This window comes from Pleurodeles waltl, chromosome 7, assembly GCF_031143425.1.
Source record: "Pleurodeles waltl isolate 20211129_DDA chromosome 7, aPleWal1.hap1.20221129, whole genome shotgun sequence".
Classification (NCBI taxonomy): domain Eukaryota; kingdom Metazoa; phylum Chordata; class Amphibia; order Caudata; family Salamandridae; genus Pleurodeles; species Pleurodeles waltl.
In genome coordinates this window covers 443,625,562-443,639,070 of record NC_090446.1, presented here as the reverse complement: position 1 = coordinate 443,639,070, position 13,509 = coordinate 443,625,562, and the positions used below count along the sequence as shown (strand labels likewise).

General features: G+C 43.8%; 1 protein-coding gene across 1 annotated transcript in view; it reads left to right on the top strand.

Annotated features, from left to right (window-relative positions):
• LOC138304157 (programmed cell death 1 ligand 1-like) overlaps positions 1–7,783 on the top strand; it is a 220,068-nt gene extending 212,285 nt beyond the window's left edge. Inside the window, exon 4 of the mRNA XM_069243972.1 lies at positions 4,907–7,783. Coding sequence (XP_069100073.1) covers positions 4,907–5,061 — 155 coding nt within the window. The 3' untranslated portion in view covers positions 5,062–7,783. The remainder of the gene's footprint in view (positions 1–4,906) is intronic.
• The last annotated feature ends 5,726 nt before the right edge of the window (positions 7,784–13,509 follow it).

Below are 13,509 nucleotides of genomic sequence, written 5' to 3'. Positions count from 1 at the left end.
GGGGTTTGGGGTAGTTTTAGGTTTTAGTGACAGGGTGGGGGGTCCCAGTACTTTTAGGGCAGGGAGTCGGGGTCGGGTAGTCTTAAGTTTTAGGGGCGGGTGGGGGTAGTTTTAGGTTTTAGGGGCTGGGTGGGGGTTCGGGTATTTTTAGGGGCCGGGTAGGGTGTCGGGTAGTTTAAGTTTTAGGGGCGGGGTGGGGGGTCAGGGTAGTTTGGGGTTTTAGGGGCGAGGGTCACAGTAGTTAAAGGGGCAGGGGTGGGGATTTGGGGTAATTTTAGGGGCAGGGTGGGGGCTTGGGGTAATTTTAGCTTTTAGGGACGGGGGGACAAGGTAGGTTTAGGAGTGGGGGGTTGGGGTAGGACGGGGCCAGGAGGTGGGGGTAGTTTTAGGGTTTAGGGGCAGGGGTGGGATCAGGGTAGTTTTAGGTTTTAGGGGTGGGGTGGGGGATGCAGTAGTTTTAGGGGTGGGGGTAGTTTTAGGTTTTAGGGGCGGGGTCGGGTAGTTTTAGGTTTTAGGGCCGGGGTCGGGGTAGTTTTAGGTGTTAGGGGTGGGGGTTCGGGGTAGTTTTAGGGGTGGGGTAGGGGGTCGGGGTAGTTTAAGTTTTAGGGACGGGGTGTGGGGACGGGGTAGTTTTAGGTATCAGGGGGGATAGAGGTTTGGGGTAATTTTAGGTTTTAGTGGCAGGATGGGGGATCGCAGTCGTTTTAGGGGTGGGAGTCGGGGTAGTCTTAAGTTTTAGGGGCAGGTGGGTGGTTGGGGTAGTTTTAGGTTTTAGGGGCTGGTTGGGGGTTCGGGATAGTTTTAGGGGCTGGGGTAGGGGGTCGGGTAGTTTAATTTTTCAGGGCGGGCTCTGGGTAGATTTAGGTTTTAGGGGCGGGGTGGGGGGTCGCGGTAGTTCTATGGGCAGGGTGGGGGGTTGGGTAATTTTAGTTTTTAGGGGCGGGGTTTGGGGGTCGGGGTAGTTTTAGGGGCGGGGTGGGGGTAATTTTAGCTTTTAGGGGCAGGGTGGGGGTTGGGGTAGTTTTAGGGGCGAGTGTAGGGTGTTGGGGTAGTTTAAGTTTTAGGGGCTGGGTGGGGGTAATTTTAGCTTTTAGGGGCAGGGTGGGGGTTGGGGTAGTTTTAGGGGCGAGTGTAGGGTGTTGAGGTAGTTTAAGTTTTAGGGGCGGAGGTGGGGGGGTCAGGTAGTTTTAGGTTTTGAGGGTTGCAGTAGTTCTAGTGGCAGGGGTGGGGGGGTCAGGGTAATTTTAGTTTTTAGGGGCGGAGTTGGGGGCTTGGGGTTTTTTTAGGGGTGGGGGTGGGGAGTCGGGGTAATTTTAGCTTTTGGGGGCAGGGGTGGGGGAGTCGAGTAGTTTTAGGTTTTAGGGGTGGGGTTGGGGGTCAGAGAGGTTGCATGCTGGAACCATGCACACCTTTCCATGCATTCCTTTACCAGGTATGCCTTTACAATGAAAAATCGCTGTTAAAGCATTTGTGGTAAAGGCATTAGTGGTAACAATGCAGTCCTTGTTCTGACCGCGTTGTTCAGGCATGTGTGGTTACAGCATGCGTTGCTCTGTCCTGTATTAATCAGTGAGATGGATAGAGAGCCCAAAGTGGGCATTCTGCTATACAATGAAAATATAACTACTCATCCCTTCAAGTACTCTCAATGTGTAAAAACATTGAAATTCACTTAATTCCACGCCAAAGCCTTCCTTCTCTCTCTTCTACTGAGTTTCATCATCAACTCCTATTTGAATCCCTATTAATGATCACGTTGTCTCTAACATTTGATCCTAAAGAAAAACATCCATTAAGGTGAGTACTCTTGCATGTGGTCTTAAAGATTGATATCTTGCCTCCTCATTGAATTTTTACTGCTGTGGTTGAAAATGTATGTCAAATTGAGTGAAATTGAATGATGTTCTAATTTCTTTAATTAAATACAAATAAAATATAACAGACGCATTCAGGGGTTGATATCGGGTTTGCCAGATGGAAAACTACATCTGCCAAATTCCCAACAGGTTGTCCCCGGCCTACGTGGTGATCTCCCCGCCGGAGCTATTATGGGTTTCCTGCTAGGGTGGTGGGCGGAATCCTAAGTTTTCGCCCGTTGGCCTAGCAGGAAACACACTACAGCATTGTCTCTGGCTCATAATCCAGCTGGCGGCAATGCTGTCACCTGCAAGGTGCACCAGCACCCTCGCAATGTTCACTGTCTGCAAAGTATGTGATGGTGCTGGTTAGGAGGCCCCCTGCACCTGTTCTCAGCCAGCCTTTTCATGATGGTGCTACCGCCATGAAACCACTGGCGGAGAACAAGGTCATAATCCCCAGCAGCGCTGCTTGCAGTGCTGCCCTAGTGGATTAGGACTTCCACCACCGCCAGACTGCGGGAATCCATGATCCTGGTGGTCTGATCGCCACTGCGAGTTTGGCAGTCTATAGACTGCCACACTCGGTATGAGGCCCTCAGTGTCAGAAATCTTTGCTGCACCATCTCTACAGTGTAAAGAAACACATGCATAGCTCAGTATATTAATGTATTTGCTGCACTAACCTTTGCACAGCCTGCAAGCCATATGTTTGCAGTAAGCTTGCAGACTTTTCCTAACAAGTTATGTAATATCCGTACCATGAAACTGAGTATTCGTAACCCCTGTTGTTTACAGTGGTATGAAAACACAATCCTGACAAATGTCACCCTACTTAACAATGAGCATTCCTCAGCCATGCCTTTACTTTTTTTCTGCACCCATACCACCATTTAGAGAGTCCATGCATTGGGAGTAGGTAGGTTTACTGCTTACTACTTGCAAGTGATCAGGAACTGTCCTACGATAAGGGCAAACCTATGAAGTGTTTCACAGCCCTATTTCTCTTGGTGTGGGGTATTAAACCCAGCAAGCACATTTCCAAAGTATGCAACGTAATGAGGCCATTGCAGGTCATCAGGTGTGTCATCACATCCAGCCAGTATCCAACCAGTGACGGACAGACCCAGAGCGTATTTAACAAATATGCATCTAGTGTAAGGCAGCTGGGACAGGTAGCGTATGGGCAGTGAAAGTATTGATTGATTTTGTGGGGAGTTAAGTAGGGTCTATGTATTATATAAACTGTATCAGTTTGAAGCATGTATTGCGGGATACTAAGGTAGGGTAAGCTAATATGGCCTGCTGTTCTCACTACAGGGACGGTCTAAGTCTGTGTCCTAGTGCTGATGCAGAACAGTAAGGGGAATGGTTGTGTGAGTGGGCAGGAAGTCAGTTATCCAATGGGTCAGGTGATGGACCTCTGTACAATCTCTGGCCTAACGAAATTGGGAGACCACACACAAGACACCCTCCCTGGTCTATTGTCTTTTTGCTATCCCAAATCAGGTATAAAGTGGCCAGTTGATTCATGCAACCAATGTCTCATCTATTCTTGGCCAGTTCCAATGAGTCCAGCAATTCAACTTGTGTCAACGCATTTCGGTGGTTTTTCACAGTACTTTTTACCACCTTCTCAGGACGATTTTATATTCTCCCAATCCATATTCATTCCATATCTATATTAGAATAAAAATAATAAAATAAAAATACCCAAATTCCAATCCTACATTTGATTACTTAAGTAGTACTAAACCTGTCAGTCAGGATCTTCACCAGTATTTTGTAGTCTGTGTTTAGAAGCTTGAGGGGCCTGTAGGACCCCAGCTGCATTGCGTCGCTCCCCAGTTTAGGAAGCGAGATGAGTAAGGCGTCATTTAGCGTGGGTTGGTAAACAGGTCTGTGACAAAACTCTATTATATAGTGTTTTTAAACGTGGTGCCAGCAAGGAGGCATAAGCTTTAGTACCATTCAGTTCCTCTCTGTGTTCGCATGGAGCCTGAGGCAAAAAGGTGTCAGCGAGGAAGTCCTTATTGAGCCGTGCTCAGCCTGTTTCCGAGGAATGAGCCAGGCCCTCAACTCTGAGCAGTCACTGTTCCAAGTTAGGTACAAGCTGACTGCCTATGTTCTTCTGCACTTATTTTCATTACAAGTCAAGCACTGCAAATCCTTCTTTAGGGCAATGTGCATTCATACTGTTTGCTTATTGTCCATTGATCCAAGTTATTCTGCCTTTCAGTGTCTTAGAGACAGTGCTTTAAATGGGCCGGTACTCTCAAGTACTGAGTACCGGCACTTTTTTTATTTTGAGAGGGAGCGTACCGGCATATCTCAAGAAAAACGTAATACTTTTAATTGAAGAGTACCGGCACTTCTCAGAAACAACCAGGTACTCTATTACAGAGTACCTGCACTTCTATTTTTTCCACTTAAAACACTGCTTAGAGAAGTAGTTGCCATTTTACTTTTTAATGGTCTCAGTAATGCTGAAGCGTGGCTGCGTGCTGCTTTTGCAGAGGTTCCGGTGTTTCAGTGCTTTGAAGGTTGCACTGTCCAAAGCATTAGTTCAGCCGGTCTTAGCTGGATCTTATGCCCAGTCTTGGTGATCCATGCAGGGCTGGCTGCAGGCCACCACAGGGAGAATTGCATTGTTTGTGATATGACAAACTCTCAAGCCCCGGACAATTGGAAATGGTGTGCATGCGAACTGGCAACCCAGAGTCTGTTATTTGATTCTTGATTCAGGGCTTTATAGATGTTTTGTATTGAAAGGGGGTGTGGGCAATGCCTGCTTTGAATCCTGTAATGGTCATTTCTTCTGTGAATCCTAGAATACTCAGAATTTCAGGACATAGAGAGGGACAGGTGTTTACCTTCAATGTTCCGAAATATGATGTTGTGGTGATGGTACTTTTGGACAAAAGAGAGATGAATGCTTTTTTAAGCCTCGTGGGGCACAGAACTATATTATCAATCCTGAGACCCCCTGCTATGCAGGATCCAACTCTTCTGCTTGTAAAGTGACTAGTTTGGTTTGATTCTCTTCACAGACCCTAAAACAAGAGCAAGAATCCGCCATCTTCCTTCAGAAGTGGAGAAACCCGAAGAGCCCATGCAACGCTATTTGGAAGTGGGGATGGTACTTGGAGTTCTCGTAACAGCATGTGGTGTGGCCTTGGTCCTGGCAGTTTGCTACAAGGGATAACTACTTTTAAAATTAATTAAGTTAAATGAGGAAGGGGGCATCAGATAGACTGAGGAGAAAGTGTGAAAGAGAAGGGAGAACTAGTATTATTAGAAAAGAAGAGAGTAGGAAGAGGATCAAGAAAGATAATTTGGGCAGGGAGGTGAAACTAATCAAAATGGGACCGTTGTGTGAAAATGAGGTGCAATTGAGAACAGACCCTTTTTATCCATTATCTTTAAGTATGATTTCAATGTCAAATTGTAGGTTTGTCGGCAGATGGTTGTAATACCGGCGGCTCGAGAGTGGTGTTTGGAGGCTCTGAAGCACGCATGCATATTGAAGACTTCATTTGTGGCTGTTGTTTGTGCCATCAATGGATTTTTATGCACCTAGGGTCATTCCACTGCATCTTAATAACGTGGACAATATTTTATCATAGCAGTGCACACATATAAGGCAAAAGGGAAACCAATAGCTAACAATGGGAAGTCCATAATACAGGTTTTTTAAGTGCTGTTGTTTATATTTTGCTGCATGCCGAACAAAGGTGAAGTTCGATAGTATTCTGTTTAATTATATTACATAGAACGGTGCATTTCTGATAAGAGTGCCCGCATCATGTGTAAAGAAGACGTGTCAGAGCACTTGCTTTGTAAGTGAGCAGTATATTTAGGAAACTTTCATAGTAGTTACAGCTGCTGGAGTACTAGGGGCATATTTACAAGGAAATGGTGCAGTGCTGTGTAGCAGGCAATCATTCTGCTTCAAGCTGTGTCATCTCTAGAACGCAGGGATGCACTGTATTTACAGGAATACGGGCATCCCTGTGTTCTACCCTGCGCCGGTGCTAAATTAGCTGCCTAGCGCCAACACAGGCACCCTTGTGCCATGGTGCAAGGGTGCCAGCGTTGCGGTGGTGATTGTTTTTGTGGAAGAAAGGACACATTCCTGCACAAAAAAATCACTAATGACGATGTGCTCCTTCTATGTGTGCTGCAGAGTGCAGCACACATTGAAAGAGCAACAAACTAGGAGAGATAAAAGTATGTCTCCTCGTTGCACCACTCTTACACTACCCCTGGGGTGACGTTAGTTTTTGGCGCTGCTTCAGATTTATGTTTCCTTGTAAATCTGGGGCGGTGTCAAAAAGCAATGGGTGTTGTGCTGGTACACCCACAGCAACACCCATTGCCTTCCCCTTTGCTGCAGACAACTGTGTCGGGCGGCCCATATTTACAAGGTGGCGTTAAGCTACAAAAAGTGGCTTAACGCGCCTTGTAAATATGGTGCAGGGCATTTTGTCACTGGAGCGTCGCAAAAAGTGATGCTCAGGTGGTGTAAGGGGCTTGTAAATATGCCCCTAAGGATGCTGCACACTCTTCAGTAGGAATGCACATGCCTGTGACACTTCGAAGTGAGAGGACATCAATGAGTTGTCAGGCACAGACCTTTGAGATGGATCTGAGGATGAAAGTGAGTGAAGTGGTGAAGCTAGAGTTGTGCTGGAGCTTTTTTTCTTGCTAAATCAAACCCTGATGTCAATTGATTCTACGAAAGATGAAAATATGGAATAATGGGGACGTGTGATCTGCGTTTTCTGCTTATATACCCCTGTTCCATTCTATAAGTTCATGTATTTGAGTGCATATTTTTCCTTTATAAATGTGTTTAATTTAGTACGATTTGTACATGTACAACAAATACAGGTGTGCTACATTATAGGTAGATAGCTTATCCATTTGCTTATATATATGAATGAATATGATTTATGTTGTGTAGTGTATTTTAGTACATGTACAATAGAATTCATATGCTAATTCTTGCATTTTACATCATTCATCACAAGGGCTAGTCTTTTCATAATAATCAGAAACTAATATTTATGTCTAGTACAGATATAAATCTGTACTAGACATTAAGGAGAGCAATCTTCAGTTTTTCTTGAGAGATTTGGGCAAGTTACATGCTGCATACATCTTCAGCAAAGGTCATCAGTTCCCTGGATCGGCGTTGTTAGCTGCACATTTCCCGTCTCAAAACACCACAACAGAAAAATAAAGTGACCTTCTAAAAATACAGATGTGTTATTTAACCAGGTTATGCAATTTAGAGGCACCAAAAGAAACTCAGATGGGGACTTTAGTGGTAAAAAAAGTTTAGCGAGTCGCTAGTAGGGAAGAGTTGGTTTCCAAATACTTGTTTCATCAGGTTATGTATGAGTTCAATGAATACCATCAACAGTATTGCAATTCTTCTTAATGTGTTTTTTATTAATCGTTTTCATTGCCACTGATGTGTTTATTTTTGTAGTTACAGCTCTTCATGTATTTTAAATATATAGTGTGGATTTCGTGTGTATGTCAATCCATGATCAAAGGCGTTTTGTACCTCACTAATGCAGCAAGTAATCATGTAGTCAAACAACTAATCATTGCACCATCCTCAAGTAATGAGTAGGAGGTTTCCCAGGTTCCCAGATTCAGGTCGCAAGTTGGCTAAGACTGAACGTTGCCAGAGAGTTCAAGGTTTCTACAAATTGTCTTGTATTTGCATCTAAAGCTGCAAAAAATGTACCATGGTGTCAAAGCAGAGTGCCCAAGAAGAAATACACAACACTGTACCAATAATTACTAATATAGAGACAGTTGTTGTAATATTGGTTTCCTCCTAGAGTTCAGATTTGAGTTTCCTCTCTGCTAGAGCATTTATCAAGGTTGACTATTAAAAGAATTTCCCCATTCAATTGCATTTTTCAGTCTGATTATGAATCTGTCTCACAATGGCATTAGTACCTTTGATGATAAGGGGAGATTTTAGAGTTCCATTAATAGAGCACCTTGTGGGACGAGGTTTCCCTGATAAGGGGTGGGAGAGATAATTGTAGAAGTTACAGCACATGCTGCATACCCCTTTGAAATATTTTACTCAAGAGCAGAGTTTGATCCTATTGAGCCAAATGCTAGGCATTTTCCTAAGTTTGAAACTGCCTCTATTTCTGCTGAATATGAGCCATATAAAATGCCAGAAATCCTCACAGGGTATCAGAAAGATGAAACGTGGTTTGATGTGAATTTACCACGTGTAATGGAGAATGTTAGGATGGGTGCTAAGAGCTATCTAGCCTGTATAGGCTGGTTAAATTCCTCAACGGAATGCAGGGAATATTAATGCCCTGGTATTAAGACACCTACTAACTGAAATGTTAACTATATGTAGATGGCTTCAACAATATTTATGATAAACGATAGTGTCTGGTATTCTAGTTCCAGCTCCTGTAACGGCCTACTCTCCCTTGTAGACAACTTGTCCATAGACTAGCAATGCAATTATGCCTGTTAAGAGAGGTAAGATTATATTTTGAATAGGCTGTGGTAGCTAATCAATTGAAGTTGATCTATCCTCACACTACACCCCAGAATAAACTTGGAATGTTAAGGATGTGCATTCTGCTTGCTATGGTACCACTTATAAAGGATTATACTACGGGGAACTATATTTAGTAAAATGTGTTCTACTACAATAGACTACTGCACATGGCACACCCACCTTGACTGTGCTACCAGAAGTGATAAATCAAACACAAACTGAGCATAGAGCCACTCTGGATGTTGGTTTGGCTATGAAGTTGATTGCTAACTTTGGACCTGTCTCTGATATTTCTTAGTAACATTTGAGGGGAAGCAGCGGTGTTGACCCTACACTAGTGCTTGACTGCTGTACTTGTGCAAGATTGTGAATGTGAACTACCTAAAATGATCTAAAAATTATATACCTCTTTGGACCAAGATACTTTGGGTACTCATGCCTCAAAACCACAACTCAAAACCAAAAAAAAGGTCTAGGGATTTGGTGATAGAAAAAGCACCAGAAGCACACACAAAACGGAAAGCTCAACTGAAAACAAGAACTGGATCTCTTTCACAGCAGGATTCCATTAAGGGGTGTATAACACTTGAGGGATAATGAAAAAGTAACTAGACAGATTAGAATAGGTATACTAGTAGCTGTTCTGTTTGTTCTTTGCAGGACTCTGAAGAGAGTAGAAGTACAGGACTGAGGGGGTCATTCTGACCCCGGCCGGCGGCGGAAGCCGCCGGCCTGGCTGGAACCGCCAGAATAACGCTGCGCGGTGAAAAGACTGCCGCGGGTATTCTGGGTTTCCCGCTGGGCTGGCGGGCGACCGCCAGAAGGCCGCCCGCCAGCCCAGCGGGAAACACCCTTCCATGAGGATGCCGGCTCCGAATGGAGCCGGCGGAGTGGAAGGGGTGCGACAGGTGCAGTTGCACCCATCTCGATTTTCAGTGTCTGCATGGCAGACACTGAAAATCTTGGTGGGGCCCTGTTACGGGGGCCCCACGACACCCCATACCGCCATCCTGTTCCTGGTGGCCAAAACCGGCAGGAACAGGATGGCGGTATGGGGGTCGGAATCCCCATGGCGGCGCAGCAAGCTGCGCCGCCATGGAGGATTCCCCAGGGCAGCGGAAAACCGGCGGTACACCGCCGGTTTTCCGTTTCTGACCGCGGCTGTACCGCCGCGGTCAGAATGCCCAAGGGAGCACCGCCAGCCTGTTGGCGGTGCTCCCACGGTCGTTGGCCCTGGCGGTTTTTACCGCCAAGGTCAGAATGACCCCCTGAGTATCATAGGAAAGACAATTAGATCAGACAAAAGAGTGAGATGAGAACATGTGATGTAGAGGTTAGCTGGAACAAAGAAGAAATAATCAGGAATCAAAAGCTCAGTGTCTGGACTGACAAAGAAAAAGCATGCTTCAGAAACTGCAAATACTTCTGCAAAACTGAACATGGACAGTGCCTTTGAAGAAAGTATAGCCTGAAGAGCATATGGTAGTTACTCCAACTGAAGAGTACATACAGAGTACATACAGGTAGAAATATTGCACGGACATGTAAACTCTCCTGATAGACATTATGATGTATAAATACACATAAAGGGGTTATATTGCAGCAAATAAATGTAGTATTCTGATCGGATTTATCGTATGCTTACAGTATCATTATAGCCAAGGATGATTGTCCTCCATCTTTTATAAGGGACATACCATGCGGAGTGGAATTATTAGTGAAAGCATTTCCCCCCTTAGTATCTGGAGAACGCCAGGAAAAATAAGTGCATGAATGGGCTTGAAACTGGCTCTGGCATAGTATAGCAGTCAAGCACGAAAGGACAAAGAATCTGTGCCACATGTGATTCCACTACAGAGTGAACCACAGGTTCAGTATCAATTTCCATCAAAGCCAGGAGCAAAGCGGGATCTAAGGGCCATCCTCGCTCAATTGCAGTATTGTGGTGTAATATGTACTCAACCATTAACACACCTTTGTTTCCGGTGTTGAAACAAGAGAACTCATAAAGAATTGCATTGAATTATAAACATTTTAATGTATATACACATATGCAGATGGTACAGAACACACAGTACTGAACCAAGGACAAATTCAGGTTCTGAGGCAAAATATACCATCTGAATCACAGTACCTAACCGCTTTCTCTTGTGTTATATTTCAGTGTCTATGCAAGATTGCTCCAAGGCAATAAACACTAGCATAGGTCTTTTGCAGTAAGAAATATGGAACGGTTATAAGAAGATCCTGAGTTGTTGTCATACACTAATGGCAAATATGTTACAGATGGTGACTTCATAGAGCAACTAGACAGGGTGGACGGAATAGTGACTTCTTCAGCCAACATGGGTATAGAATATATTTTTGCAAATCAAAATTTGAGTATCTTAATGTGATCTTTCTTGGCAATGAGTTATTCAGTGAGGGTAAAAGATTGGCACCTGATGTCCTAAAGATGTATGCTACTTTACAATCTCCAAAACCACTAAGAAGGTTTAAGCTTTTATGGGTATTTGAACTTTGAAAGAGCTTACTTGGCACGCTTTTCTGTGAAGGTGAGTACTTTTTTTTTTTTTTTTTTTTTTTTTTTTAGCTTTATTTCGGTAAATATAAATACCATAAAAGCGCATCACACAAAAAAGGAACGGCAAGCTACATGATAAACAATTTAAGTCATAAAAGATTGAAAAGGAGAAAAAAAAAGAAAAGAGAAATATTTACACATAAGCAGTTCCCTCATGGAAAATCGCACCTTATAGTTATGTAAAAACGCATTATAGGTAAAAGAATAAGATACAAGCCTGGCAAACCATATCAGATAAAAAGGACATTTCTATTTAAAAAATATCTAAGAAAAATAAAAACAGCAGGTAGGGAATGCATCTGAACCAATAAAAGTGATATGTGCATGCAATGATAAATCCATCAATTGTTGTTTACCACATTCATTGTTAAATTTCCCTCTGCTTTTTTAAGCGTGTTCAGTCTGATACGCCAGATTGAGTCTAAATATTTTGACAAACAACAAACCACTAAAACCGATGAATCAGATTTAAAAATTCTCAAAGCTAGCAAGCAGTTTTTAAAACCCTTACTTCTGCACAGAGGAATAATCCAACGGGCTCTTTGTTTGGAGTATGCAGGGCATTGGAAGAGAATATGAGTTACTGATTCTTCTCTGGCACAGCCCATCGGACACATCTTAGAAGAACAACTAAAATTAGACCATTTATAAGTGAGGGAACGCAAAGGAAGAGAGCCCACCCTGAATCTAATGTATAATGAACGAGCAAACGGGGAAGATACTATATCCATATATTGTGCAAATTCATAATGACATTTAAAATATAAAAAATTTCCCGTCATGGATGATGACGAGACAGCGGACAATTGGGAAAGTTGAACGTGGAGCCAGAAAGCATCCTTTAGAGTCTGGGTTGCGTTCTTAGGGATAGATAATGGTTCCTTCCAATAGGACCCCAAACCAAGAAGCGAGAGGGTCCTTTCTACATATGCACACCACTTGATTTTGGAGCTAGTGTTGTTGGCCATCAAGTTAGCTAGCGCACATCTATAATGAACAAGAGAATCTGATGACCATAGGCGAATCCAGTACAACAGGGGCTTGAGTGCAACGATCTGGCTGATAGAAGGGAGATTTAGGTCCATGCGTATTGGGAGCAGTGGGGTACTGGAAGGAACTCTTAGCAATGACCTTAAGAAAGAGTTCTCCACTTTTATCAAATCATCCAGGCAACAGTGGCCCCACAGTTCAGCTCCATAGATTGCTCCCCCTCTTGCTTGTAGTTTATAAATTTCTACTGCGGGCGTCATGGCAAAGCTAGGAGATCTAGCTGCAAATCTTGCAATGCCACTCGCTCGCTGTTGCAATCGTAAAGTTGCCTTCTGGATGTGGCGCTGCCACTTGTGCGAGTCTTCTAGTTTCAGGCCTAAATAATCAAAATCGCTGACTCTTTCCAGCGCGGCACCCTCTAAATAGATAGGTCGTCTCATTCTGCCTTTCCTATCGCCAAACACCATGCACTTGGTTTTTAATCGGTTGATTTCGAGCCCATAATCATTGCAATAGTCAATGAATCTTGAAAGCAGGGTTGAAAGGCCTGTGGCTGTTTGAGAAACCAGCAGGGTGTCATCGGCAAAAAGAAGGCAGGGGATCTTCTGCCCTCCTATTTTAGGCGAGTCGTTAGAGCACTCCATAAGATAAGGGATGCATGCGTTTATGAAGAGAAGGAATAAGGTAGGGGCAAGAACACAACCTTGTCTTACACCTCGGGCAGTAAGGAATTTTTCTGTTAATTCACCTTGTGGGCCCCATCTAATTCTACCATAGTTGCCAGTGTAAAGATCCCTGATAATATTTAAAATAGAGCACGGGACTCCTATTTTAGACAGAACTTCCCACAGTTTGTGGCGGGGTACTAGATCAAAGGCCGATTTTAGATCTACAAATGCTACATATAGGTGGCCTAAGTCAACATCGACAACTTTCCATTTAATAGAAGTAAAACAAAATATCTGATCTAATGTGCTAGTTTTTTCTCTGAAGCCCGCTTGTAGATGATTTAAGATTTGATTTTCAACTAGCCACTTGTTCAGCCTGCTCAACAACTGATAACAGAAATTTTTTTGAAGGTTGTCGAGGAGGCTGATGGGTCTATAATTACCCGGGTTGTTCCTCTCTCCTTTCTTATGGATGGGCACTATAATCGCCTCTTTCCATGAGTCAGGATAAATTCTGCTAGTCAAGATGGCATTAGAAAGTCTGTTAATATATGGGCCCCAGGTGTTCTGGTCCACTTTAAACATATCAGAGGGGATCCCGTCCATCCCAGGGGCTTTTGCTGCTTTCTGAGCTGCAGTTTCGTTCAGTGTAAAAGGGGGCAAGAAAGCCATAGACTCGTCAAAAGTTGTTGGCTCCTCCGAAATTATGTCAGAAATATGACTTGCCGACAATGGTCCATACAATTCCTTAAAGTAGGAGAGCCAGATGTCAGGAGAAATATAAGACTCCAGGTGAGATGCGCGGTTCTGATCACCACAGGAAACTAGGAGCCAGAACCGTTTTGAATCATGGACGGT